Source organism: Sander lucioperca, chromosome 21 (assembly GCF_008315115.2).
Source record: "Sander lucioperca isolate FBNREF2018 chromosome 21, SLUC_FBN_1.2, whole genome shotgun sequence".
Taxonomy (NCBI): domain Eukaryota; kingdom Metazoa; phylum Chordata; class Actinopteri; order Perciformes; family Percidae; genus Sander; species Sander lucioperca.
In genome coordinates, this window is record NC_050193.1 from 15,505,108 (window position 1) to 15,531,166 (window position 26,059).

The 26,059-nt window shown below is 41.9% G+C and overlaps 2 protein-coding genes across 2 annotated transcripts; one reads left to right on the top strand and one right to left on the bottom strand.

Moving 5' to 3' along the window:
- The first annotated feature begins 480 nt into the window (after positions 1-480).
- Positions 481-9,648, top strand: znf598 (zinc finger protein 598). Its single transcript, XM_035996506.1, has 13 exons — positions 481-802; positions 2,623-2,735; positions 3,226-3,355; positions 3,903-4,114; positions 4,237-4,454; positions 4,572-4,665; positions 5,134-5,224; positions 5,363-5,465; positions 6,334-6,412; positions 6,509-7,395; positions 7,946-8,111; positions 8,282-8,429; positions 8,717-9,648. The coding sequence occupies exons 1-13, from the start codon at positions 629-631 to the stop codon at positions 9,089-9,091; spliced, it is 2,790 nt and encodes a 929-aa protein (XP_035852399.1). The 5' UTR covers positions 481-628; the 3' UTR covers positions 9,092-9,648.
- Positions 9,649-14,712: 5,064 nt separating this feature from the next.
- On the bottom strand, positions 14,713-23,031 carry syngr3a (synaptogyrin 3a). The gene is made up of 4 exons (XM_031320630.2): positions 22,793-23,031; positions 19,822-20,056; positions 19,213-19,358; positions 14,713-15,619 (listed from the first exon to the last, which is right to left on the bottom strand). Exons 1-4 carry the CDS (start codon positions 23,006-23,008, stop codon positions 15,410-15,412), a joined length of 807 nt encoding a protein of 268 aa, XP_031176490.1. The 5' UTR covers positions 23,009-23,031; the 3' UTR covers positions 14,713-15,409.
- Between the last annotated feature and the right edge of the window lie 3,028 nt (positions 23,032-26,059).

Genomic DNA, 26,059 nt, shown 5'->3' on the forward strand with positions numbered 1-26,059 from the left:
GAGCCTTTCAGCTGACTTGGGTCACTGTCCTGCTCTCATGTGTGCTCACGTTATGTCGTTGATAATGCAAAAATGCACAAACAGGAATGAATAACGCCGAGGCTTAATTTCTATTATGCTTTTCAAAGTCCAAGACAACAGAAATTTAAAATGGTTATTTAATATTAATATAACGTTTTATATATTTTTATATATTTCAACCGAGTTAAATTAAATACTACAGTATAGTGCATTGAATGTTCTCCTAACTTTGAAATATTAAAAAAAAAAAAAATGAATAAATTATAAAAATCCAGAAATGTACCATTGTGTATTTATTTTCTAGGACTAAAGGCACATGCTAATATTTCCCCAAATACACTACCTCATATCAGACAGCATCAGGTCCTAGGTCCTAGCACACACCATGGGACACAACATAGATATGGGGACACACGTGGACTAGTAGTGATTGTGAAATGACTAAACGTGCGATAGCTCTACACCGTACCGGAAGGTAGATCGGAGGTCCAACATCTAACGTGACGCGACGGTAGCTCAGACTTTCACAATTACATAAACGCTCCAGCGGCTGTAGCTCTCCCTAATAACAAATAGTACTAAAGTTAAACTGTGCCTTTTCACCACAATGGCTTCAACAACCACTAAAGAAACAGAGAAGCACTGCGTCCTATGCTGCCAAGAAGTCAATATCTTCGCCTTGGGAAAATGCGACCACCCAGTTTGTTACCGCTGCTCCACCAAAATGAGGGTCCTGTGCGACCAGAAGTACTGCGCCGTCTGCCGGGAGGAGCTCGACAAGGTGCGCATTTCTCCTCTACTGTGCCTCGGGGATGGCGCCTGGTGGTGCTAACTAGGCCGCATCGTTCTGGTAGTTCTATTGTACTAATAATAATTATAATTTGTATGATAACATCTAAGCCGGATTCATAATAAACGAAAAGCATTGCTGGTAAATAATAAATAACGACCAGCGGTGTTTACCAACTGTTCAGACTAATATGCTTTTTTCTCGCTGTCATTAGCTTAGCTAAGGTAAGCTAACATTAGCAAGTCCGATGTAGGTTAGCTAGTTAGAGTTAGCTAGCTAAACGTTGACAGTGTGCTAGTCCAGGGGGTCCCAAAGTGGGGTCATTGAGGGGGGGTTCCAGCCAGGGTGTCCCCGGCAAAAAGGGAAATTATGTATTTTCACTATACCGTTAATCCTATCCATAAGTAACACAATGACAGAATGTACGACTATTTTTGGTCTTGGGTTTCTTACACTTTCTGTAATACAACAACTAAAAGCACAGCTTATCAAATAAGGGCCCATTGTCTAACTTTTGTCAGTTTATGGGTCCTTGGCGTGAACATGTTTGGTAAATCACTGTGCTAGTCTACCCGGGCGTATCCTGTTTAGCCCACTTAATGTGACAATGAATTTGTGATTCAGTGAACTGTCAATGCAATTAGCTAGTAGAACATGTTCACCTCTCAAACAAACCAGCTTGTGTACGGTAAATAGTTTAGCTGGCGGTGCCTTTAGTTGCTAGTTGTTAGTCTGCTGGTCACACATTCCTTGTGGAAATCGTTCCTTTCAGAAGCAGGTAGCTAGCTAAATAAATGTCAGGCAACCTGTCAACTCTGACAGTGTCATACCAAAAGGGCCTCGCTACCTACCACTCCCTTCAAAATATCGCTAGCTGTCAACAACGTTCAAATATAGATATTGTAAAATGTTCATTTTCAAATACTGTTACAGCTGGTTGTTGCTATTGCCAAAATGTTTTGCTTAATTTGGCAGAGCTAGGAGATATACAGTACCGGTCAAAAGTTTGGGGTCACTTAGAAATGTCCATTCCACTCCATTATAGAAAGGGTTCTCCAATGTTTTCTCAGTTAGCCTTTTAAAATGATATCAGATTAGTAAACAGATTGTGCCTTTGGAGCATTGGATGAATGGTTGCTGATAATGGGCAATGTAGATATTGCATTAAAGATCAGCCACTTCTTTCTACAACAGTCGAGAACCCTTTTGAAATTATGTAAGCACATAACGTAATCTGAAAACTGCTGCCCTGATTAAAAAAAAACAATGCAACTGATCTCAGCTGGTATTCTGTCTGTAATGGAGTGGAATGGAAATTTCTAAGTGACCCCAAACTTTTGACCGGTAGTGTATGTACAACCTGCTGTACTGGCTGGGATTCATAAGGTGACTGCATTCCCATAATCCCATAGGATGCACTACATACGATCTTTATAATAGGAGCATCATTTTCAGTCTTACCAAACTCTTACAAGTAATATCGTAAAACCTGCCTCGGAATAGTGCTGGGGTTAAATAATCAATTCTCCAATTAAATTTGTTCTTTTAAATATGTTGCTCCTTGCTTGTACAATTTACAGCATAAGTTATCTGAGAATCTTTTTTTAACCAAGCAAAATTTGTATTGTAACTGAATCAGATCGGGAATTTATTGGGGATACCCAGCCCTACCTCAGAATACACTTTTTTCCAACAGTGCACTAAAGCCTTACTATCCCTCCACTTTCCCACAAAGTGTGTGTGTGTGGCATGAGATGTTCAGCAGTTTTTTATGTTCCGATGTTCTTGTGTTCCGTCATGTTTTTCCTCAGGTGGTGTTCGTGAAAAAACTGGAGGCCTTCTCGTCTCTGCCCTACCAGCAGTTCCCCTGTGAGAAGAAGCACAACATCTATTTCTGTGATGAGAAAATCTTTGCCCAGTATAGGTACTGCTCTGCTCTATTCTCTATTATTTAAGATTGTCTTATCCGTAGACTGTTGTTCGTTTTAAGTTTTAAGTTGACAGTGCCAGCAACTACAATCAGTGGTGACTCAACCAGCAGTCAAATGCTGGTAACATTTGCCTGTGTCTGCGGTACTCCCTCTTTGGTGACATAATTTAAACTGAAAACCATGGTCACTGAATAGAAACTATAAGTGTAAAATAATTAAAACAAGATTGTAAATGTATGGTCAAAAGTGAACAGTGGGTTACATTCATTCTTTATTGGTAGCCTCGATTTCTTTAATGCCCGTGTTTGATTTGTCAGTGGAACGTTTTCCGTGGCAATATAACTTTTTCAAATATTGACTTTATTGCCCTAAGTAATTTCTCTTTGTTACCAGGAGCTTATTTTGTTTGGTTTTAATCATGACTGTAGTTTCTGATTGTGTGTGTGCGCTCTAACTCGACACTGATTGAATTTTCTTTACCAGGCATCTGCTGTTGCCAGAATGCCTCCGCTGTTCAGAGCCGAAGGTCTTCTCCAAGTTTGAGGAGCTTGAGCAGCACATGAGGAAGCAGCATGAGCTCTTCTGTTGCAAGCTCTGCACAAAGCATCTCAAGGTATACTCATCTCCAACCAGCTGATGCAGGGGGGGCTTGTCAAGTCTTTGGTCAGAGTCATAATACCACAGAGATACAGCCCTAGCTCAAGCAGTCCTTACAGTATTAACATATCGATCAGAATGCGTGCACTAAGTAGGTTGACCTATTGTTTGTATGACAAATAATATAATTAATTTCTGCCAAAATTTAAAACGCACACTAAGTACAACTGAAAGTGTTTGGCATCAGGTTAACAACACCACGAAAGGAAAAGTAATTTTTTTATATTGATATTTCAGAATTATGAGTGAATACGGATTCATCTAATTGTTCCCAGCATCAGTTGTTTTGTAGCTATCTGTAATTCTCTTTGCAATGTGATCTACACTATGTATTTATAGATGGAAAGATATATTTTTGCTCCATTTATTTAAAAAAAAAAAAAAAAGTATCTCGGTCCTTGATGCACTGGAGCACTGGCTTGTAAATAAAGTAGAAACTATTGGAACATTTTGATGACATGTTATGTCTAGATTTGTTCTTTAAACGTTACCTCTCCCACCAGATCTTCTCCCATGAGCGTAAATGGTACAACCGTAAGGAACTGGCACGTCACAGATTACATGGAGACCCAGACGACACCAGCCACAGAGGACACCCGCTCTGCAAGTTCTGCGATGACCGTTACCTTGATAATGATGAGCTGCTTAAACACTTGCGCAGGGACCACTACTTCTGCCATTTCTGTGATGCAGACGGTTCCCAGGAATACTACAGGTGTGTGTATAGCTTAGTTTTACACACACACAGAGAACCCCCATTTGGTCACTATAGGGGTCGCTCTGTAGGTCAATTTAGTTGTTTTTAAATTGTATTTTTTTTAACCCTGCTATCAACAGTGATTACCCGTACCTGAGCGAGCACTTCAGAGAGAGTCACTATCTGTGTGAGGAGGGCCGCTGTGCCACAGAACAGTTCACCCATGCATTCCGCTCTGAGATTGACTACAAGGCCCACAAGGCTGCAGCACACAGCAAGAACCGAGCAGAGGCTCGACAGAACCGCCACATCGACCTGCAGTTTAACTACGCCCCGAGACAACAGAGGAGAAATGAAGGTTGTGAGCATGTTATTGCTCTGTTTTTGTGTCTGTGTGAGAGAGACTTATGTTGATATAACTGTAGTTTGAAGGTGAATAAACTTTGTGTGTGTCTGTGTGTCCGTCCGTCCTTAGGTACGGTGACAGGCGAGGACTATGAGGAGATGCGTCAGACTCGAGGAGGAAGAGGAAGGCCTCACGCGGGACAGAAGAGCTGGAGATACATCCGGTAAGTGTGTCTGTCTAGCTTATCATTGCTGTGTGATTGGATGGAGATTTATGACTGTGTATCGCAAGTAAGCATCAGACCCGCCACTTCACATGTTGTGGGGTAGACTCCTTTGTGTGTGTGCACCAACAGCAAACAGAACATTTGCATAATAGACAAATAGGTGAATGCTATCGTGAGCCTGACAACTGGACTGCCGAGCATCCAGTGCCATTGTTGAAGAGTGAACGTGGAAAATATTTGATGAATGGCTGCATGACGTTGTCACAACTGAGTGCCACAACCCTGTACTGTATTTTCAATTGCCAAGTGCCAATTCAAGTAACTATGATTGGACGATATGAAAATAGAAGTGATCGCCCCAAGCCTAGTAGCTGTTACAGTCAAATTCCAATCAGTTCACAGCCATTTTGTCACGTATTTGTTTCCTTTTGAGTTTTGAATTTCAAAGTGTGTCTGTCCGTGCAGAGATGAAGAGGACAGGGAGTTGGCAGCGGCTATGAGGGCATCCATGGCAAAGCATAGACAGGAGGAGAGAGGAGCGATGCAGGAGAGAGGAGCGATGCAGGAGAGAGGAGCCATGCACGAGAGAGGAGCCATGCACGAGAGAATAGCCATGCACGAGAGAGGAGCCATGCACGAGAGAGGAGCCATGCACGAGAGAGGAGCCATGCACGAGAGAGGAGCCATGCAGGAGAGGATCGCTCCCAAACACTGCAGAGAGGAGAGGACGGAGAGAACAGAACCAGAAGAGGCCAGACACAGGACCGGACACATCAAACCAATAAGCAAACCTCCAGGTGGAAAAACGAAAATATTATAAGTATACTTTAGGGGTGGAACGGTACACAGAAGTCACGGTTCGGTTCATACCTCAGTTCAGACATCACGGTTCGGTACAATGGAGGGAAAAGCAAAACAAAAATGCAGAAAGCAAATTTTTTTATTGTGCATGTCTCAGGCTGTACCACCTAGTGTCATCCAGTCTCTCCCCTGAGCTAGCTTTAACAGCTTGAAGTGTATAAAGTAAGATGTAAACAGTAAACAATAAGTACCCTGCATCATCTCCAGACTCCATCTGGAACTTGTAAACAAAATAAGACAATCAGCTAGTAGTGTGATATGGGAGACAAGCACTGCTCTCATATGTGAATGCACAGAGCAGGGGTGTTAAAAGAGCAGCTTCGGTTACACAGAGCAGTTGACGAGTTTTGGTGTTAGCTTCACACGCTAACGGCGGGGCTAACAGCTAACGGCGGAGCTAACGGCGGAGCTAACAGCTAACGGCGGAGCTAACAGCTAACGGCGGAGCTAACAGCTAACAGCGGAGCTAACAGCTGATAGTGGCGCTAACGGCCGAGCTACAGCTAATACCGGAGCACAGCAAAGCAAACGGGCCTGGAGGCCATTTGTGGTCGAGGCGAGAAGGGATACAGCTACAGTACATCCGTTCCACCCCTAGTATACTTGTTGTTCTGGGTGTGTTGTTTTTTTGCGTTTACCATTTGGTTTAGTTGCACAGCTGTCCCCTAAATAGTCTTGTTGCATCATGGGATGCCAGTAATTTAGCTGTAAGGGCAAATAGGCCTACAAGTATTGCAGGAGCAGCAGAGAGATCATCACCAGCCAAACCCTCACTGTGCTGACGTATTTCTTTTTCTTTAACAGTAAGAACGATGAAGACCGCTAATCTAGGTGATGAAGAAGACGACTTCCCAGCTTTAGGAGCCAGAGCTGCTCCAGCCATGTAAATTTTTACGCACAGTACAAACTGCAATCCTCATCATACACCATGGTGTGCTGAAATGTTCAATTTATGTTGTTGCTGTCTGTTTCTTTCCAGTGTAAAGCCATGTCATGTGCCGCTAACAGCAGCCCATGCAGCTCTGAAGGAAGATGACTTCCCTAGCCTCTCAGCTGTATCTGTTGCATCCCCTATGACCCCAGCTTACTCTGCCCAGCCTAAGAAGAATTCCTCTTTCCAGGAGGAGGATTTTCCAGCGCTTGTGTCCAAAATCCGGCCCCTCAAACATGCAGCTGGCACCAAGTCTGCTTGGTCCAACCATACTGCTGTAACTAAACCCAACACTCAACCCCCACCGTCCTCAAGACCACCTCCTCCTCCTCTCTCAACTTCATCTTCTGGCCCTCAGCTCCTCTCCTCAAACTCTTCATCTTCACGGAGGAAGAAAAAGGTAGGCGAGAACGGAAAACCAACATCTACCCGGTCTCCTCCTTCATCTGATGATGATAACAACGGGGGAGGAGTGACTCAGCAAGAGTTCCGCTCAGTGCCCACCATGATGGATATCTCCTCTTTGCTCACTGTTAAAGGAGGCAAGAGCAAACCCTCCGCTGTGACCACCAACCCTCCAAATCCGACCCCCAACACTCCCCCTACCTCCAAAGCCAGCAAGAAGAAAAAAACGCAGAAGAACACGGCTGATCCCTCTACGTCTGTGTCTTCAGTGTCAGGGACGACACAAACTGTGGTTGCAAACTCAGTGGAAACAGCGGCACAAAAGGAGAACGTCCCTGAGAAAAGTTGGAACAAACCCCCCTCCAGTGCTGCGACAGCACCACTGATGAGTGGATTGGCTAATGGCCACCCTGAGAAATCACCACCCATTAGTAAGGAGGCAGTTGCAATAACCCTCCATCCCAAGCCAGATCCCCCTCTTGATCAAGAGGAAGAGTTCCCTGCTCTCATGACCAAGAACCCCCCACCAGGTACAGCACTACATAATATCCACACTATTCCATCTAGGGCTGGGCGATATGGAGGAAATCAAATATCACAATATTTTTGACCAAATACCTAGATATCGATACCGCAACGATATTGTAGTGTTGACTATTGGTGCTTTCACAAAATATTTACACAATGAGATTTTTGATAAATAATCATCAGTAATGTGGATATAATGACTAAGTGGGTAAAGGCAAATAATAGAACAGTTACAACAGTCTGGTAAGTTCAGAAAAGTACATCACTTTACTATAATGCAGCCTTTAAAACCAGGAAAAGACAACACTTATGCCATATTACGATATCCAAAATCTAAGTCTAATATCTAGTCTCGTATCACGATATCGATATAATATCGATATATTGCCCAGCTCTAATTCCATCTATTGTCTTTTAACAATTTCTTTTCTCCCCTTACCTTTTTTACTTACTATCATACGTAATGCCTTACCTTACACATTAAGGTCAGTTGTTGTGGTCATCCTGTTGCAGTAGTACAGTTGTAGCTCACACACTGTGTTAATCTCTCAGGCTTCAAGTCCTCCTTCCCGCTGAAGGCCTCAGCTCCTGCCCCATCCCCAGCTTTGCCCCCACCTCCACCTGGCCTGGGTATCTCAGCCACTAAACCTCCCCCTGGATTCACTGGGATCCCCCTCAACAGCAATGTGGTGGAGCCCGCTCAGTCTGCAGTCAACCCGTAAGATAATCTCCCCTTTTTATACAGGATCTCCTTTTGGTTTGTCCGTTTGACTAATATTTTGTTGATCTCCGTGTTGGCCTTGTGAGGTACTAAGTGGGTGAATGCATGATTTTAAAAAAAAAAAAAAAAAAAAAAAAAAAACTGCATAAATTTGCATTGTGTCCAAGGCCCCCCAAGGTGTCAAGCAGTGGTTACCTGGTGCCAGAGGACTTCCATCAGAGGAACCTGGAGCTAATCCAGTCCATTAGAAAGTACCTCCACAACGATGAGTCAAAGTTCAACCAGTTCAAAAACTTCTCTGCACAGTTCAGACAGGTACTTGCCACATTATAATCAAAATTATGATCCTGAGAAGTATTGTGTGACGTTCCCATCATTAATCACAATATTTACTCCTGGAATTGTGTACACAAATTATTATAACAACGGATGAATTTTGTATATATTAACATTTTAATACATAAAACATACTCATTAGTTGGTAAATGTGGATACAAAAACGGATATAATACTACAGTTTTGAAGCCCCAAGTAAATAGTTACGTGTCGATAGCTTGATGGCTTCCTTTACCCTTCTCCTGACCTGCTCACTTTGTTCCCAGAGTGTGATATCAGCAGTCCAGTACCACAGCAGCTGTAAGGACCTGCTCGGAGATGACTTCAACCGCATCTTCAACGAGCTGCTGGTGCTCTTGCCAGACACTGGCAAGCAGCAGGAGCTCCTGACTGCCCAGGCAGACTGTAAGGCGCTGGAGAAGCAGTCAGGCACTGGAGGAGGAAAGAAGAACAAGAACAAGAAGAACGCCTGGCAGATGCCGACCGCATTGGCTAACGCAGCAGCTGAGTTGGACTGCCAGGTGTGCCCCACTTGCAGACAGGTACTGGCCCCTAAAGACTTCAACTCCCACAAAACCCTGCACACTGGGGAGAATGAGGAGTTCCCTTCCTTGCAGTCAATTAGCCGTATCATCAGCTAGCCCCTCGTTTTCCTCAGCTCCGTTTGCCATTGTGGGTCAGGTTTTCAGTTGCCCATGCAGCAGCCAGTGTGGAAAACAGCAGCCTGTTTGTTGGGGACCATGTCCCAGTGGAGTTTGGGGCTTATAGCTCATAACAAATTGGAATTTAAGATGGTTTATGGTGTTATTACTTTCTAAGGGGATCATGTTGATAGGTTTATGTGAATGGTTTCACAGTTTAAACACAGTGTTGCCCCGTCTCAGCTCTTATTTCCTCTCGCATCCCTCGAGGACGTCTCCAGCTGGCACTGGCACCGGCAACATCTAACTAGAACTGTTGATTTTATTTAATGAAAGAGGAGAGACAAGCTAAGGCCTTACTTGAATGCTTGCTTCTTGTTCCAAAAATTGTATTGATTTACATTTTTTACCTTGCTTTGTGTTTTCACTTAGACCGAAGATGACAAAATGTATTTTGTTGACATCAAAGTTGATAAAGTATGTATGATATCGCCAGCGGGGCTGCTTGGTTAAATAACAAAATAAACACATATGTTCGGTTTAACTATTTAGCACCATATTTATTTAAGTGTAGCTGTTTAATTGTTTTTAATTGTTTGTTGCTTCATGCAGAGGAAGGCCTGTTGAGTGTTTGAGTGAATGGATTGTTAGCGTTGTGTAGGAGGGTAAGTGACAAGAAAAAAAGCTGCTTCAGAAATCAGAACAAATTTAGGTTGACTGTTTGAATGTTTGTTAATATATACCATTTTCTTTTATTCTGTTCACATCACTCGCCATTAGATGTGGTTAATCGGCTGATTATGGGCTGGCTATTTAGTGGTGTTCCACAAGGTTTCAAATGGAAACTCAACAATGAAAGCGTGAATTGCGTATTTTCGCAGTTGCATGTTCAAATAATCCATCTAGTTTTAAAGCATCAGTAGTACAATGAGACACAAACCACTGAGGTTACCAGTAACTCTTTCTAATTTGTCTCAAGGTTTTATTAAGGTATACTTTTTGTTATAATGAGTAATAATGAAGAAATTCCTAGTGTTATCATAATGCTTGCAACACAAAAAAGCAGTCATTCCCCTACTCACTCTCCACTCTGCCTCCGTCTGATTGTAGCAGTGACACACTGGGCATGTTTACTCTGTAAAGGCTCTGACACACCAACCTGACGGCTGACTGTCGGCAGAAAAGGCAGTCGTACTGATCAGTCGGCTCCCTGAGGTCAAAAAAGTGCCTCGGAACACACCGCAGCGACGCCGACTTGAGCGTACGTTCTGCGCGCGGGAGATGTAATACGTCTCCATAACAGCAGGCGGCGCTAATCTGTATTGTCGCCCCAAAAAATGAAAACCGGAAATGACGGAACATCTGAGACAGAGACATCTGAACAGAGCACGCTGTCGTCAGTCATTGTTTTCATCAGAGTGTTGATAGTAGTCCAAAAGGATCGTTGTTGTCATCACTCGCTGAACGGAAGAAAATACGATGGCTAGTAATAAGAAGATACTAGCGTTGTCAGCTCCGGTTTTCTCGTGCACTTATTCGCTAGTCAAGGGCTAGCGCTCCACCAATCAGATTGGTCATTGAGTCCGACTGCCACACCGGCCGATTCAACAACTCAAATCGGCCAAAATGAACTGACGACGGCATGGAACACACCGAACGGACTCGAGTCTGACCTCGCCAGACTGTCCTACGGCCGATAATCGGGTTGGTGTGTCAGCGCCTTTAGAGGGGGACTGGTTACATCCAGTACACAATATGTTCATCTTCTCTCTCAGGACCCTTCGCCTGCTCCGCTGCCCACCTGGTGTGTGTCTGTCCTGTGTGTATGTGTGTGTTTGTCTGAATGAGTGTGTATATAGAGTTTGTGAACATCATACAGCAGCTTACTCTATTTTATGTCTGGCTTCAATAAAGCTGTTTCTGTCAGCACTGTATGTTTCTGTATCTTTGGTGTGTGTGTGTGTGTGTGTGTGTGTGTGTGTGTGTGTCACATTTTTAGATGTCCTGTAATTTCTGCATAATAAGACATGGTTGCCACAGAACATAAACTGTGTCTTTATAATCAATTACGAGTTATGTAAATCAACTGTGCCATATATTACAAAATCATATCGGAAAAAGCAAAACCACAGTCTGTCACATTTTACCTGAAATGTACTATACTGGTACCCAGAATAATACACCTTAAATATGGAAGTCTTTGGCTAATATCTTGGATTATGGCTGTCCACAAATGACTTTAAATGACATTTTTTTAAGTGACCATCCCATGTCTAGTTGTTGAACTTTTTAAATCATTTAAACATGCAATAACTGATTATAACTCACCATACAGTCTATGGTTCATCGCTACAAGCGGCCCCTTTCACATTGTTACATTGTTTTCCATTGTCCACTTGATAAGTTGTTATAAAATATTGATTATAGCTGCTTCAAATATAACACAAGTCTTTACACATTAAAGTCAGGCACAGAAACAGGCAGTCCAAAACATGTTTTCTTTTTTATTCGAGTGACGGTCAGACTGCAGTCCAGAGACATTCAGGTAATAGACAGTGACACACATCTCTGTACACAGCGTTTTTACACTGAACACCATCAGAACAGGAAGAAACAACTAAAACATGTTAAAGGGGTATAGCACGCTACAAAATCAATGTTTACTTGTTTGTTGGTCGATGGGGGTTACTTTTTTAATATCAATATTAAAGGGGGAGATATTGTAACATCCATGCAATGTATTAATACTGGAAACCACACAACTGATGGTACCCGCGTTACTTTTATAATCTCAGTCTAACAAAACGGCATGATCACATAAAACTTAGGTTTTAGTGCTGACGGCCCCTTTAAGAGTGGTTAAACAAAGTATTTCCAACAAACAGTGCATTCTAGTTAATAAATAATCATATTTTTATATTATCAGTAGTACAGGACAAACCATACCCTAGACGGCAACACAAACAGGTTCCATTTACTTCAATAACGTACTGAATTTTACAACCAACCAATACCACAGTAGCGTACATGGGCCAGAGCACAAAACAGAGAATGCTTTTATTATTTGTATCTACCACACTGACTGAAGAAGAGACCGAAGCACTGAGAACAATAATACAACCTGACCTGACAGTACCCCAAACGACCTAATAGTACCCCAACTGTACCTAATACCACCATCAGTACCCCAGTCTCACCTAACCACAGTTAACAGGTCACTAGCAGCCCAGTAATACCCAAGATTCAAAGAACTAATACTGGCAGTTTTTTCGTATTTAGCATAATTGTTCATGCTTTAAGAATTATAACTTTAATGTTGTGTCAGAGTTTCATTATCGTGGACTGGCATCCGGTCAATTTGAACATTTCATGTCTGGAGTCTCTGCACGCTGATATTCATATCCTATTAGAATCAACCAAAAACAATGGCTGTTTAAACATTTCAAAAACCAATTGCTTCAGGAAATAGTTGGTGGGTAATGTTCACACAACTTGTGATCCACAAGATCATGAGGTTGAGATAATATCACTGAATAAACAGTCATTTGGGCGTATGGTCGCAATTCTGACTGGGATTAATATAATAATATAACACACAAGAAGGAATCCTGTCAGCTGCACTGATGGCTGGTAAATCTCACTTTGCAAAAACAACTTGTCAACTTAAGAATTACATAGTATCCAATATATAATGAGATCTATACAACAATTTCATGCATTATTATCATGATTACTTTTAAATCTGAGAGCCAGTGCTGCAGTACTATTCTCTTGTCTGCAGAGGGCGCTGTTTACACAGGATCAGTTAGAATAGCAGGCAAGGCGTTTTCCAGGTCAATTATATCACTCTAATATGCAGTTTTATATTTGGCTCTGTTCGTCAAAAAACTCTTTCATACTTTGTAATTCATATATCGTGACAGTGACACTAATAATATATTTAGCAGAAATACTATTTTTACTTTGGGGAAATAATTAAATGGTGTAACAGACTTATGATTTCCTCCTTTGCACTAAAACTTTGACAAACACATGTTCAAGAAAATAACTTTTCTGCACCACAAAATTCAATTAACTACTCACATTCACACATTTTCACACTCAGACCCACACGTCTCACATGCATGCTAATGCACGTGCACATGGACGCGCTCCTCACACACTCTCACACACACACACACACACACCACAACTACAGATTCGCTGATGGCGAGTGTACGTGAACCACGACACAGACACTGCTACACACCAAAATGGTTGGTATGGTTACTATCTACATCAGGGCCCTTAGTGACCAACATCCGCCCAACCCTATCCCTGTCACAATGGCAACAAATGCTAACCCCCTCCACCTTAATGGCAGGATTGCAGGATCAATTAATTAGCCAGCTAGCGATCCTTAACATCCCACAAACAGATCTTTTGCCTGAGACTGCACCGAATAACCGCCCTGGCTAAATATAAGCTCATCTGTTGCCCCCCTGCTTTGTGATTACATAAAATCCGATAGACATTAACAACATAGAAGTAATGTGGTAATCAGAAGACAGCAATAAGAACACAGGGCAGTTTGGCAGCTTCCTAAACGTAAACATAAACAGACCTGACTTGCCCAAAATCTTCCTACTCGCCCCATTTTATACACACAACACCCAATATAGGACACTGTCTCAAATCACACACTACATACATTCCCTGGTACCATGGACGGATTATGGGACAATGGACCCCTGGGCACAGACCCCCCCCACCCTTCTTGTTGTCTCTTTGTGGTTGTTGTGTGACTCTTTGTAGTTGTTTTGAATCTCTTTTTGGTTGTTTTTTGTCTATATGTAGTTGTTTTGAGTCATTTTGCGTCACTTTATAGTTTTTTTGCATCTCTTTGCGGCCATTGTGTAGCTGTTTGTGTCTCTTTGCGGCTCTTTTGCCTTCTTCTTTGTGTTCGTTTTGTGTGTCCTTGTAGTCGTTTGATTGACTTTCCAACAAGAAATGTTAAAAATCACTTCAAAAAGAGGCTCTGGTCCAGGGGCCCCCTGAAACCCTTGGGCCTGTGCCACAAAAGGCCCATTCAATAATCCATCCATGCCTGGCACAGAAAAATAACAGACTGAAAAGTGATCAGGGTTTCCCCAGTGAATCTTAAAGAGTGATAAACCTGGAAAATTCACCCTCGTACACAAATACTCAAGGAATATTTAGCATCGTGACACGGTTTTCCTCTAAAAATGTGTTTAAAGTAATGATTGCACTACACCGAGGAAGACCATAAATGCTTGAAAAGATGATATAAAAGCTCGTTGACCAATACTAAATCTATTCATGTTGTCAACAAGTTTTTTTTGTGGATGAAAAGTTCTCTCAGGATCTGTTAGATTCAGATATCATTTCCATATCTTGCAAACTTTGCAGGGAAGCAGAATCAACGTCAGATCAACAATTATAATATGGACATTTGCCTGAGATTTGTAAGTACAATTCAAAGACTAGTATGTTATTTGAGACAGTGCCTCAATGGGTCTTATCTGACGCTAACTAACCTACCTACAGTACAGTATATACCTACCTAGAGACCTATATGTGAGATATTGCACTTAGTCACAAAACATTGTTGTTGTTTTTTATACAGCATGTGGAAATCTACTAAATTAAGACACTGTCTGAGACACACAGTACAGTATGGCACTTAGTTGATCTCTAAGTTAAGAAACATGCAGATTCAACACACATGATTACTTTTAACTGCAGCAGGGAAAGTGGGAGGAACGACTAGACCGTACTGTAGCTAAAAAAAACATTCCCCGTACTGTTTGGCATGAAAGGGGATTTTGACACTTCGATGAATGGAAAGAATAAGATGAAGGTGCTGTATGTGAGTGGCCTCTGCGCTATTTGTTTGCCGATACTGCTTTGTGGTGGAGTCACTCACTTGTCGATCCCTTCATCTCTTTTGCTGTAAACATAGTGTTTAAATACTGCAAAGTGGCCTCCTCTTTTACATTTCCTCCTTTTTGTTTTCTTTTTCTCTCATCTGTTCTGATCCGAGGAACACTGGATTTGCGAAAGTAGGGAATTGAATTGAACATACAGGTCAAGAAAAGAGCAGATAAAGGTTGGAATGTTAAGGAAGGAAAGGGAACGAGAGGAGGGAACAAAAAGAAGAGGCAGTTCTTTTTTTGATTTTTCTTTAACAATTGTTGAAAACTCCGCCCAGATCAACACATAAACAACTGCAGGTGTAACATCACAGAAAGCAATTTTCTATCACTTTCCTCTTACCCATCTCCGGACCTTATTCTTCCACCATCAGGTCTATCTTATCTAGTAAATGGGAACCTGGTATGTGGGTGCTGCGTTGTTCTCGGTGAATGGTGGGCTCTGGTAGGTCTCTGTGGTCTCAGTGGTAGCGCCAACCGGTGAGTTGGAGGGGTACGGCTGGGTGGGCGCGCCGCCGTCCATGTGCTCCGTGGTGAACAGAGTCATGTCTGTGCCGAGCAGATACTTCTGGACCGCACGCACTGTTAGACCAGCCTACAGGGGCAGCAGGGGGGAAGAGAGGGGGGCAATAGATGGAAAAGTTTAGAAAAACCATGTATCTTCTGCACTAGTTCAGTTTTCACAGCCAGATAGTTGTCAGCCATGTTTAAAAGCAGGATTTTAAAGTACTGTAGTTTTATATACAGTAATGTAATTAAGTACCTCTAAAGAAGTAAAGTTACCTCGACATGCCTTAAAGGAAACGTTTGACATTTCGGGAAATGGGCTCATTCGCATTCTGATGATGAGTTAGGTGAGAATATTGATACCACTCCCATGTCTGTCTCTTAAATATAAGGTGGCTAGCTTAGCTTAGCTTAGCTTAGCATAAAGACTCGACACAAGTAGAAACTGGTAGCCTGGCTCTGTCTGAAGATAACAAATCATTAGGCAACCAGTGGAGAGTCCAGGAAGTTACTGGTCCCAGCCATAGACTGTATATTAATGGACATCGCACGTGTGACGTCACCCATTGGTTTGTGGAGATCTGCTGAGTCATCGAGTTTGCCGTTACGAGTGCAGCCATCCTGGGTGCGGATGTGACGATTTTAGACGATTTAGATTTAGATTTGCTTACATTAGAATAGATTTAGATTTGCTTACACTCTACGTTACGTTACACACTTTCACTGGAAATCACATCATAGCCACGCCCTAAAACACCCCCTGCTTTATCGCCGATTTTAAAATCAACGAGACCATAATTCAAAAAATGAACATCATTCTGTGTTGCAGAAGACTTTAAACTAGCGATTGAGACCATAAACTCATTATGAAAATGTTTACTGAGGTAATAAATCAAGTGAGAAGTGGGTCACTTGCTCATAGACTTCTACAGAAACCAAACTCCTTTTGCAACCATTTCCAACCTGAATTCCAGCAGAGGGCACGTGTCGCCCTCTGCTGGAATTCAGATAGAATGCAGGTTTAAGACACTTCCGCATTTGCAGCACTTCGCCGAACCGGATGCGTTGTCCATTAATATTAACGGTCTGTAGTCCCAGCCAAGGTACAGTCCGGCACATAACTCCGTAAAATGGCCAATTGTTGTTTTTCCACTTTCGGTTTAACTAACAAGATATAAAGTGTTTATTTGTTAGCTTCAGAGGTGCTGAAAGGCAGATTTAGTTACATTTGGACATAGCCAGGCTAGCTGTTTCCTCCTGTTTCAGTCTTTGTGCTATGCTAAGCTAACCTGCTGCAAGCTATAGCTTTATATTTAAAGGACAGATATGAAAGTGATATCAATCTTCTGATCTGACTCGCTCTCAGAAAGCGAATAAGGGTGTATCCTAAAATTCAGAACTATTCCTTTAAAAAAACTAAGTGTAAATATTTAGACAATGATGAAGACCCGTCTAAACGCACAAACCTTGTTAACTACTGAAAGTAGGTGCAGCATGAAAATATTAAGCACGATTCAGCAGATGCATGGCCAGTTTGTCACCTTAAATTTGAGTCAGAAACAGATTACTGTTCATAGTTTAGTCCATGGATGAATTATCAGAAGGACCTCCCAGGCACAGGCACTGTGGCCCAACTGGTCAGGGTGCCTCTAATCCAGAGCCTCAGTTAGAAGTGTTAACTTTCAATTTTTCTCTTTGGAAAGTCATATTGCTCAGTCAGAAGTGCGCATGTCCTGATCATGTCAATGTACCTCGGTTCAATTTAAAGATATTGACATATTTTAGAATATAATATAAATTTTGTGTGCAGTATTTAGTGTAATACAGTATCTGAGTAGAGGAGCTTTAGAATGGAGGAACACAGTCTCCAGCGTGACGGTCAGGTGCAGTTTTAAGTCATGGTTGACCTGCCAGATGTGGCTGAAAAATATGTAAATATAATGAAGGTGGGGTTTTTGCTATTGGGGTAGGAGAGGGCCTTTCCTGCATCTGTGCCTAGGAGCCCATTGTCTCATAATCTGCCCATGATTTAGGTGAGATTGTACATTTATTCAACAGCTGTGTGTGTATTCTGCAATCCTGAAGGACAAACCTAAGATCACCTATTTCCTGAAGTGCTATTTATCAATCTAAATTGTCTTGGTGTGAGTTGCCCAGTGTTGGAGATATCGGCTGTAGTGATGTTGGTCTCTCCAATGTAATGGAATAATACGGCACTCGGCTTGTGGTGCTCAAAGTTGCAAAAGGAAAAAATACATTTGAAAAAACTAAACAGCAATGTCTCTTTTCAGAAATCATGACCTGGTTACCCAAGATAATCCACAGGCCTCTTTGTGAGCAGTTTCATGTAGGAACATTTTCTTTCTACAGAACTACACCCGCCAACCGTATCGCCTCGCAGAAGGAAGCCTGTTCATGGATGAGAGGCTTGTTCTTGTGACAGCGTGAGATGTAAACATTAACGGCGACCTCCTCGGCTGAGCTGCAACGTCAGCTAACTCACCTGAGCTCCCTCGTCCATGAGTAGATGCACACTTCCTTCAACGCGGTAATACAGTTGGCGGGTGTGGTTTGGTTGAAAGAAAATAGTTCCTACATGAAAGTGCTTACAACCAGGTCTGTGGATTATCTTGAGTAAATGGGTCATGATTTCTTGAAAAAGACATTACTGTTGAGTTTTTTTTAAGTATTTGTTGCTGCTTTGAGCACGAAAAAGCAGCTTGATGGTGTTTTAAGCCCCCAATGTTGACTTCAGGCAGCGCTGTGACCGTCGACTTCAAGGCACCTAACCCTAACCTTAAAGGTGCAGTAGGTAAGACTTATAAAACTAACTTTCTGTCATATTTGCTGAAACTGACCCTATGTTCCAGTAGAACTACATGAAGCAGGTCATTTAAAAAAAAAAACCCAGCTCCTCCGGCACCACCTACAGCCTGTAGTGTGATTTGCAAAAATCCACCGCTCGCTGTTCAGATGCACCAATCAGGGCCGGGGGGGGGGGAGTCTTAACTGCGTGTCAATCACTGCTCATGCACACGCATTCATTCTCCCTTGTGGGGGGAGGGGCTTAGGAGACCGTTTGGGCTTTAGCAGAAAGGGGGGGAGGGACTGAGAAATTGTTGATGTTCAAATTCTTTGGCTAAGTCCTGGATCTTCACAATCCTACCTACAGCACCTTTAACCCTAACCATTGCCTAATCCTAGTGCCTTCCAGGCAGCGCTGCGACAGTCAACTTCAAGGCACCTAACCCTAACCTTAACCCTAACCATTGCCTAATCCTAGTGCCTTCCAGGCATTGCTGCCTGGAAGACGACGTTGGGGGCTTAAAACACCAAACACCGAAAAAGCACTGGGTGACTCACACCATAACAATCTAGATTGATAAGTAGCACTACAGTCTAAGGTGAACTGTCCCTTTAATGTTTCAGTGTCAGTTATCTATTGGTTGGTTAAAGGCTGATCTGCACTTATGATGAATACTCCTAACCCAACCAAATGCCTAATGAGCCTTTCCAGACCTTAATATGTAAAAAAAAACAACCACTATACAGAAATAGGTGGGTAGTTAATTCTTTTAAAATCGTTTTGTGTCACTATAAAACATTGTGTTGCATTTGTTCCCATTGCTGCGTGTGTGTATGTGTGCTGCTCTGTATGTCTCTGTAGTGGCATGTTCTTACCCAGGTGAGTATGGAGAAGAAAGAGAAGGCGATTGCAGCCCGGGCTGCATCTGCCCCCTGGTTGAGTGGCAGCTCATCAGCTGTGGTTCGAGACCACTGATTGGCCAGGAAGCAGAAACTTACAAAGTACAGGAAGGCCCAGGAGCCTGCCAGAAACCAGTGGAACGATAACACTTTGTTAGAACAGAAAAAAAAAGGTAATTTCCAAGTTAGCTTTAAACATGAAACACAATGACCTGCAGGTGCTGCTTTTTAAAATCCAGGGCCCACTGAAGCAGTTCTTTGTTCCCTTTATAAATGAAAAACACTCTCATTTCTCTAATACCTTTCATGTAAGTTAACAGGTTTCATTTCTCTTGATGTGTTGTGGTGCAAAAGAGCAGTCATCTGAAACAAAGAAGCAAGCCCAGTCGGGCTACTTTTTTTCTTCTTCTTTTTTGGCATTTTGGGGAAACCCAGCCTTCATCAGTCAACTATGAAATGCCCAAAGTGCAAATGTTTTGTACTGACTGACTATCTGGACGTTATGAGAAAACATATTTATCTCAACTCTATGTGTGTGTTGTGTGTGTGTGTAAATACGACCCACTAACACAATCGCCTCCTCACCTGAGAAGCCGATCTCAAGCATTATAGCCTTCTTCCTGTCTTTGACAGAGCTGATGGAGGAGAACTTGTAGTCGAGCAGGAAGAAGAAGGAGCACGCCATCAAGCCCACCAGGCCCACGAACACACCGTAGTTGCACGCGTCTGCGTTCTTGTTGAAGACGCAGTGGAGACGCTCGCTGCCCATGTTGACATAACCCTCGTTCACGATGGAGGCGAAAACCACCAGGGAAAATATCTGTGGACAGGGGAGAGAGTAGAGGAGGAAAGAGAAGGTGGAGTAACGTAACGATTATTGCCTAAACAATCAACATGTCTCTCTCTCACTGTCTCCTAGGGTTGGGCATCGTTTGGATTTTAACGATTCCAATTCCGATTCTTCCTTTCGATTCCAGTTTGAGGGGGGGAGTTGAAACGGGTCACATGCTTATTTCACAAATAAGAGGAACGTTTTATTTTGAGTCAGTGGTGGTTTGCAGTTTTACCGGGCTTTTTCAACGTAAAATAAAAAGCCACGCTAGAGCGCTGCTTACTGTGCTCCAAGGCTGCAACACAACAAGCGCCTGGTCGCTTCGGAAACCAAAACTTGCGCATGTTAAATTGGGAAGCGATGATCGGATTTGAAACCAAATCCTCTAAACGATTCCAAACGATTCCAATAAAGAAACGATTCCGATGGAATCGTAATTTTTGAAACGATTCCAAGTAGGAATCGCTTCTCGATGCCCAACCCTACTGTCTCCCTTGTCACAGGCTCACTAGAAACAGGATTGTGGCAGCACTCTTCCAAAGCGTTTCTTTGAGCGTGCTGCTCAGACCAAAGGCATTAACCTAATTTCCCCCCCCCCCCCCACCCTTTCTCTCTGACTGACTGAAGAGGTGGATGCTTCACTTCCCCTCAAGAATCACATCATCCTGAGGCGGTGTGTGTGTGATAAAGGTTGCTATAGCTCATGCTATAAAACTTTTTTTCACCCCTGTTAGTTCATCCCATTTTCGTGAACAACACCCTTCTTTAGGTCTTGTCTGTAGATCTGTATTTCTTCCCAGCTCTGCTACACCGACACTGATCAGCTGACTAACACTGGGTGGCAGAATAGGGCCATGTGACACACACATGCAGAAATCCACTCACACTTGGGGGTGTGGGTCATGTGATGGTGGAGGGACACACAATGTACATTGTAAACTGATCACATGTGTGGATATAATCTGAGCAGACACACACTCAGGAGCTTTTAGTGAATCAGCATGATAAAGCTGCTCATGTATCGCAGCACTGCATCCCCAAATGGAAAGAGAAACTTTCACTAATTTCTTTGCATGATTTAAAAGTGTGTGTGTGTGAGAGAGAGAGAGAGAGACACATTTTTTAACCCAGTTAAAGGGAAATTCTAGGCAAATTCAATATTATTGGCATTATGATATCTCATTAATCTCTTCTGTAATTGACCTTTTAGCCTACTCCCTTTATCTCGTCTCATCCACTTTACACTTTGAGTTCCTTGTTACTTAATTAGTCGACTTTTTGCAGTCAGCTGTAGGATTTACAGTATGTGAAGCTGGAGAGAGCAGCAGCATCGTTGTAACCAGTGATTAAAAGTCACTAAGTAACTTAAAATAGTAATGTACTTAGGTACAATTTTAAGATACTTGTACTTTACTTGAGTAGGATTCTTTTTATACTTCTGAACCCGAGGAGGGGGACGTCTGGATTAAACTGCCTAAATGTAGGCCTATATAAAGTAGTTTAAAAAAAAAAACAATCTCCATCTTGTTCAGCTACAACACTTGCATCAGTATTAACAATCTTATAATGTCACATACTTCAGGTAACAGGCGCCAGTTTTCTGCTTAAAAAGTACACATACTTCCGATACTACAAGTTCATTTTGCTGATAATACTTTTGTACTTTTACATGAGTAGGAGACTACTTCTTCTTCCACCACTGATTATAGCTACACATGAATATACTGCATGTGATGTGGCATGAGGGAAAAATACACCAACAAGAAACACAATTAATTAATTACACTTTAAAGCATCAGCCCAAATAGTTAAACAATTATTGTATTATATGTACGGGCTAAGCGTGGATTTGTCCTTCATAATAGGCTCACAGCGTGTCCAGAGGGCAGTAGTAAATCATGTAGTAGGCCCCTCTATCCTCCTCCTACTAGAAGAATCCAAATCATATACTGTATATTTAATATGTGTACAATAAATACATCCATGGGTGGCTTTAAGGATGAGTTTTTTTGCACACATCTCACGCTCTCGGACAGATCCCTCCTCGGTGTGTTTCTGAGATCCCCGCACTGAAGAAGACCTGCGTGCGTAATGATGATAACGGACCAATCACAGGTGGGATGACGGACGATGACCGTTTAGGGTAAATCAGCAATATCATTATCTGAAAATATGATTGGCGATATTAAACGAAGAGGGCGTGTAGGCCTATAGTAAATAATACGGTTGTATTTTAGATAGAATAACAAGAATAGTAATAGTCATGAATAACAGGAAGCAGGAGGCTGAGGAATCAAAAGGATAGACTGTATGGATCTTTCTCATTTTCTACACAATCCGGTCCGGTCTGCTGCACATCTGTATTCCTAAAGCACTGCCAGAAGATTTTTATTTTTAATTTTTTTAAATGAGGATAGGTCGGTTTCTACCCAAGAACAAAAAAATCTGTAGTAAAATCAGTTTTATGGTCAGGGTGTCAGGCAGCCACCAGGCCTTGGTTACACCCTGTACATTTCTTTGAAGATATACTCCGATATAAACATTCATTCCGCGGTTTCCATTTACACACCCTGCTTATCAATTATCGCTGGATTTCTGGGGTCTATATTTGCAGTGAGAACACGTCACGGGTCTCGCGCAGCAACAACAGACAGCCCCCACATACACATCCACACACACACAAACACACACTATAACAGCAGTGCCGGGAAAACCCGCTCTCACCCAGGACAGCACTCTGAGGATGGTCTGCGGCTGTTTGGCGAAGGCAATCGGGTCGATAGTGGACCCGGCCCGGCCAGCTCCGAACGATCCCACTCCGTCCATCTTCTGTCGCTCTCTCTCTTTTCTCTGTGCGCTTCTCGCGGCTCCACGCTCCCGGCTCCACGGCAGGATGGATGCGCTGCTGCTCTCTGCTGTATAGACGGGTCCAGCGCGCATGCACAGGCGCTCGGGCACAGAGGAGGACGCCGCGAGTGGGACGCGTGCATGACAGTTGTGAACGCGCTATAGGCTGTGTGGTGAGATAAGCCATTTCAGCAAAATGTTATATTATCATGCCAATAAGGAATATCATAGGCGATTATAATGATAGGCGTTAGAAATGCAACAAAGTAGCCTATGGCCACTCACTGTCACAATACAAATCGGTTTTCTGGTACAATCATTTGGGGCCATGTCTATGGATGGGGCCTTAAAGGGATTTAGTGTTATGCTTCCATAATACATAATATATATATATATATATATATATATATATATATATATATATATATATATATATATATATATATATATATATATATATATACAGCGCTGCTCATAAGTATTCATACCAATGGTCAAGTTGACTAAAAAGAGGAATAAAAAAATAATCTTTTGGAAATTGATCTTAATGCCTTAATTAAAAAAATGAGGAAAAATCCGACCTTTTAAGGACACCAATTTTTTGTGAATTAATAATGTATTGTAAATAAATAAAGGTTCTTCCTTAAAATACAGGGGCCATAATTATACATACCCCTATGTTAAATTCATAGAGGAAGGCAGATTTTTTATTTTTAAAGGCCAGTTATTTCATGGATCCAGGATACTATGCATCCTGATAAAGTTCCCTTGGCCTTTGGAATTAAAATAGCCCCACATCATCACATACCCTTCACCATACCTAGAGATTGGCATGGTTTTATTTCACTTAGCCTAATAGCTGGTTTGATTTGCATTGATATGGATCTTATCTCAGTTAGCTATTAGGCTAACTGAAATAAAACCATGCCAATCTCTAGGTATGGTGAAGGGTATGTGATGATGTGGGGCTATTTTAATTCCAAAGGCCAAGGGAACTTTATCAGGATGCATAGTATCCTGGATCCATGAAATAACTGGCCTTTAAAAATAAAAATCTGCCTTCCTCTATGGGAATTTAACATAGGGGTGTGTATAATTATGGCCCCTGTATTTTAAGGAAGAACATTTATTTATTTACATGCATTATTCATTCACAAAACAAATTGGTGTCCTTAAAGGTTGGATTTTTCCTCATTTTTTTAATTAAGGCATTAAGATCAATTTCCAAAAGATGATTTTTTTATTCCTTTTTTTAGTCAACTTTAGCATGGGTATGAATACTTATGAGCAGCACTGTATGTATATATATATATATGGTCAAAATGAAAGCAGCAGAGGCCAAGATATCCTGACTTTTAGTATATGGATCAAGCTCTAAAAGCACTGACGTCATTTCCCATAATGCAAGTTGTCTTTTGAGTCAAATTTGTGATTTTGGGCTACATAAATGCAATTGACTTATCCAAGAGGGGCCTTCTGTTGCAACAAGTCCTTTAAACTATACAGTGATATAGGTTGATAATTCCTAACTTCTAATAGTTAATTCCTACCTTCTAATACCACCAACGCGAGTCCTGGTGGTGGCAGGAAATACGACCCACAAGAGCGTTTTCCATCCTCATCTAAATTAAAGAGGTTACCTCTTTGTCTAAACCGTAACTGTCGCAGTTTTAAACACGTCGTTAACGGTGTGAAGCAATCGCAGTTTAGACCCAAAAACTACTTATGTTTAGAAAAAGATTGTGATTTGGGTTCAAATCAGATGCTACTTCCGATGATGCACGTGACGCGGAACTTGACGTAGCTCCGTTGGTTCTGTAAAGTAAAAACAAAAAAGCACTTTTTACTTTAAATTTTAAATTGGACACATATCCCGATCTCCTGTTGAACTATCCACCCCCACTTATGCGGAATATAGCACTCTTATCATACAGTCACTAGAGGGCGCCGCCATTATACACTTACTGTAAATATGAGTCATAATTGCTGCTTGAACAAACGACTTATGTGGACATTTTACAGGGGAGGACGGTCAAAATAACACAAACCAAGCATAAACAGGAGCCAACAGCTCATATTTTGCCCAGGGCCCCCCTGTCAGCTGCTGATCCGGCAATGACAACAAGTCACAGCTGTAGTACAACATGATCATTTAAAATGTGGAATGTAAACTCCCCTCAGATTTCTAAAATCCCAACATTTCCAGAATGAAAAAAGAAAACAGTCAACATGACCTGATTGCCCTTAATTGCAGATACAGCCCTGGAGCTGTTACAGAAATAAAGAATTGCACTCCATCCAAATATGATGCACATGAGCCACAAGGACTGTTGGCAACAAACAATATCAAATCAATATACTTAGTGAATAATCCTCAATCGTTCATTAGCCACAGTAGTTGCTAATGAAATATCTGGCATGGATAAAAGTCTCATGATGATGTACTTGTGCCAAATACCACAAGGTATCCTAACTGTAATATCTTAACTGTAATATTAAGTTACAAGAATGCTTATCTGTAAGCTATATCAGTTACTTACCTATGAGGAATAATAGTTCATTTCCTTATCCTGTTTCTGAAGTTAGCTGCTAATAAGGGATGTGCCAGAAAGAAGCGCTACTACATTGAGTTCTGAGTCAGAGTACGTTCCACTGACCGGATGTTGACTCTAGTTAAAAAAGACCGAAGAAGTTGTTGCTAAGTAACTTGTAAAGATGTCATGCCTGTCCGTTTGCATTAGACTTGCAAAAGTATTTGGATGTCGTGGACATTCAGTTCTTCCTTAGAAGATATAACAAAAGTATAGTCAGAAGTTGCTTATCATGGGATAGTCACCAATTACTGCCTCAACAATTACCATTTGGCTCAACACTAAACTGTCTCAACATGACATTATGAGCATCAGTTGGTAGTAATAAAGTGGTCTTGGCATTGTGGGAACCCAGTGGTATCATTTTCACTACTAACATTACATGAATTCTGTTGTGAAAATGGCTAACTGGCTGCGATATACAATATCATGCACCCTTACATGGCTTACACCACTAGAGGTCAGTGACATCTACTTCAAAAGTCAATATCTCAACAGCGATGTTAATGCTATTCGGTGAAGTATCCCTTTAATTAAAGGAGATAAACACACG

What these genes read in the sequence shown, in the direction of transcription:
- znf598 (XM_035996506.1), top strand. Translation starts at nt 629, where the DNA reads ATGGCTTCAACAACCACTAAAGAAACAGAGAAGCACTGCGTCCTATGC. An exon ending in AAGAGCTGGAGATACATCCG is followed by an intron (nt 4,666 to 5,133) that starts GTAAGTGTGTCT and finishes CTGTCCGTGCAG; the next exon opens with AGATGAAGAGGACAGGGAGT. An exon ending in GACCAAGAACCCCCCACCAG is followed by an intron (nt 7,396 to 7,945) that starts GTACAGCACTAC and finishes TTAATCTCTCAG; the next exon opens with GCTTCAAGTCCTCCTTCCCG.
- syngr3a (XM_031320630.2), bottom strand. Translation starts at nt 23,008, where the DNA reads ATGCGCGCTGGACCCGTCTATACAGCAGAGAGCAGCAGCGCATCCATC. An exon ending in TCCTCAGAGTGCTGTCCTGG is followed by an intron (nt 20,057 to 22,792) that starts GTGAGAGCGGGT and finishes CCCTGTCCACAG; the next exon opens with ATATTTTCCCTGGTGGTTTT. An exon ending in TCTTCTCCATACTCACCTGG is followed by an intron (nt 15,620 to 19,212) that starts GTAAGAACATGC and finishes CTGCCCCTGTAG; the next exon opens with GCTGGTCTAACAGTGCGTGC.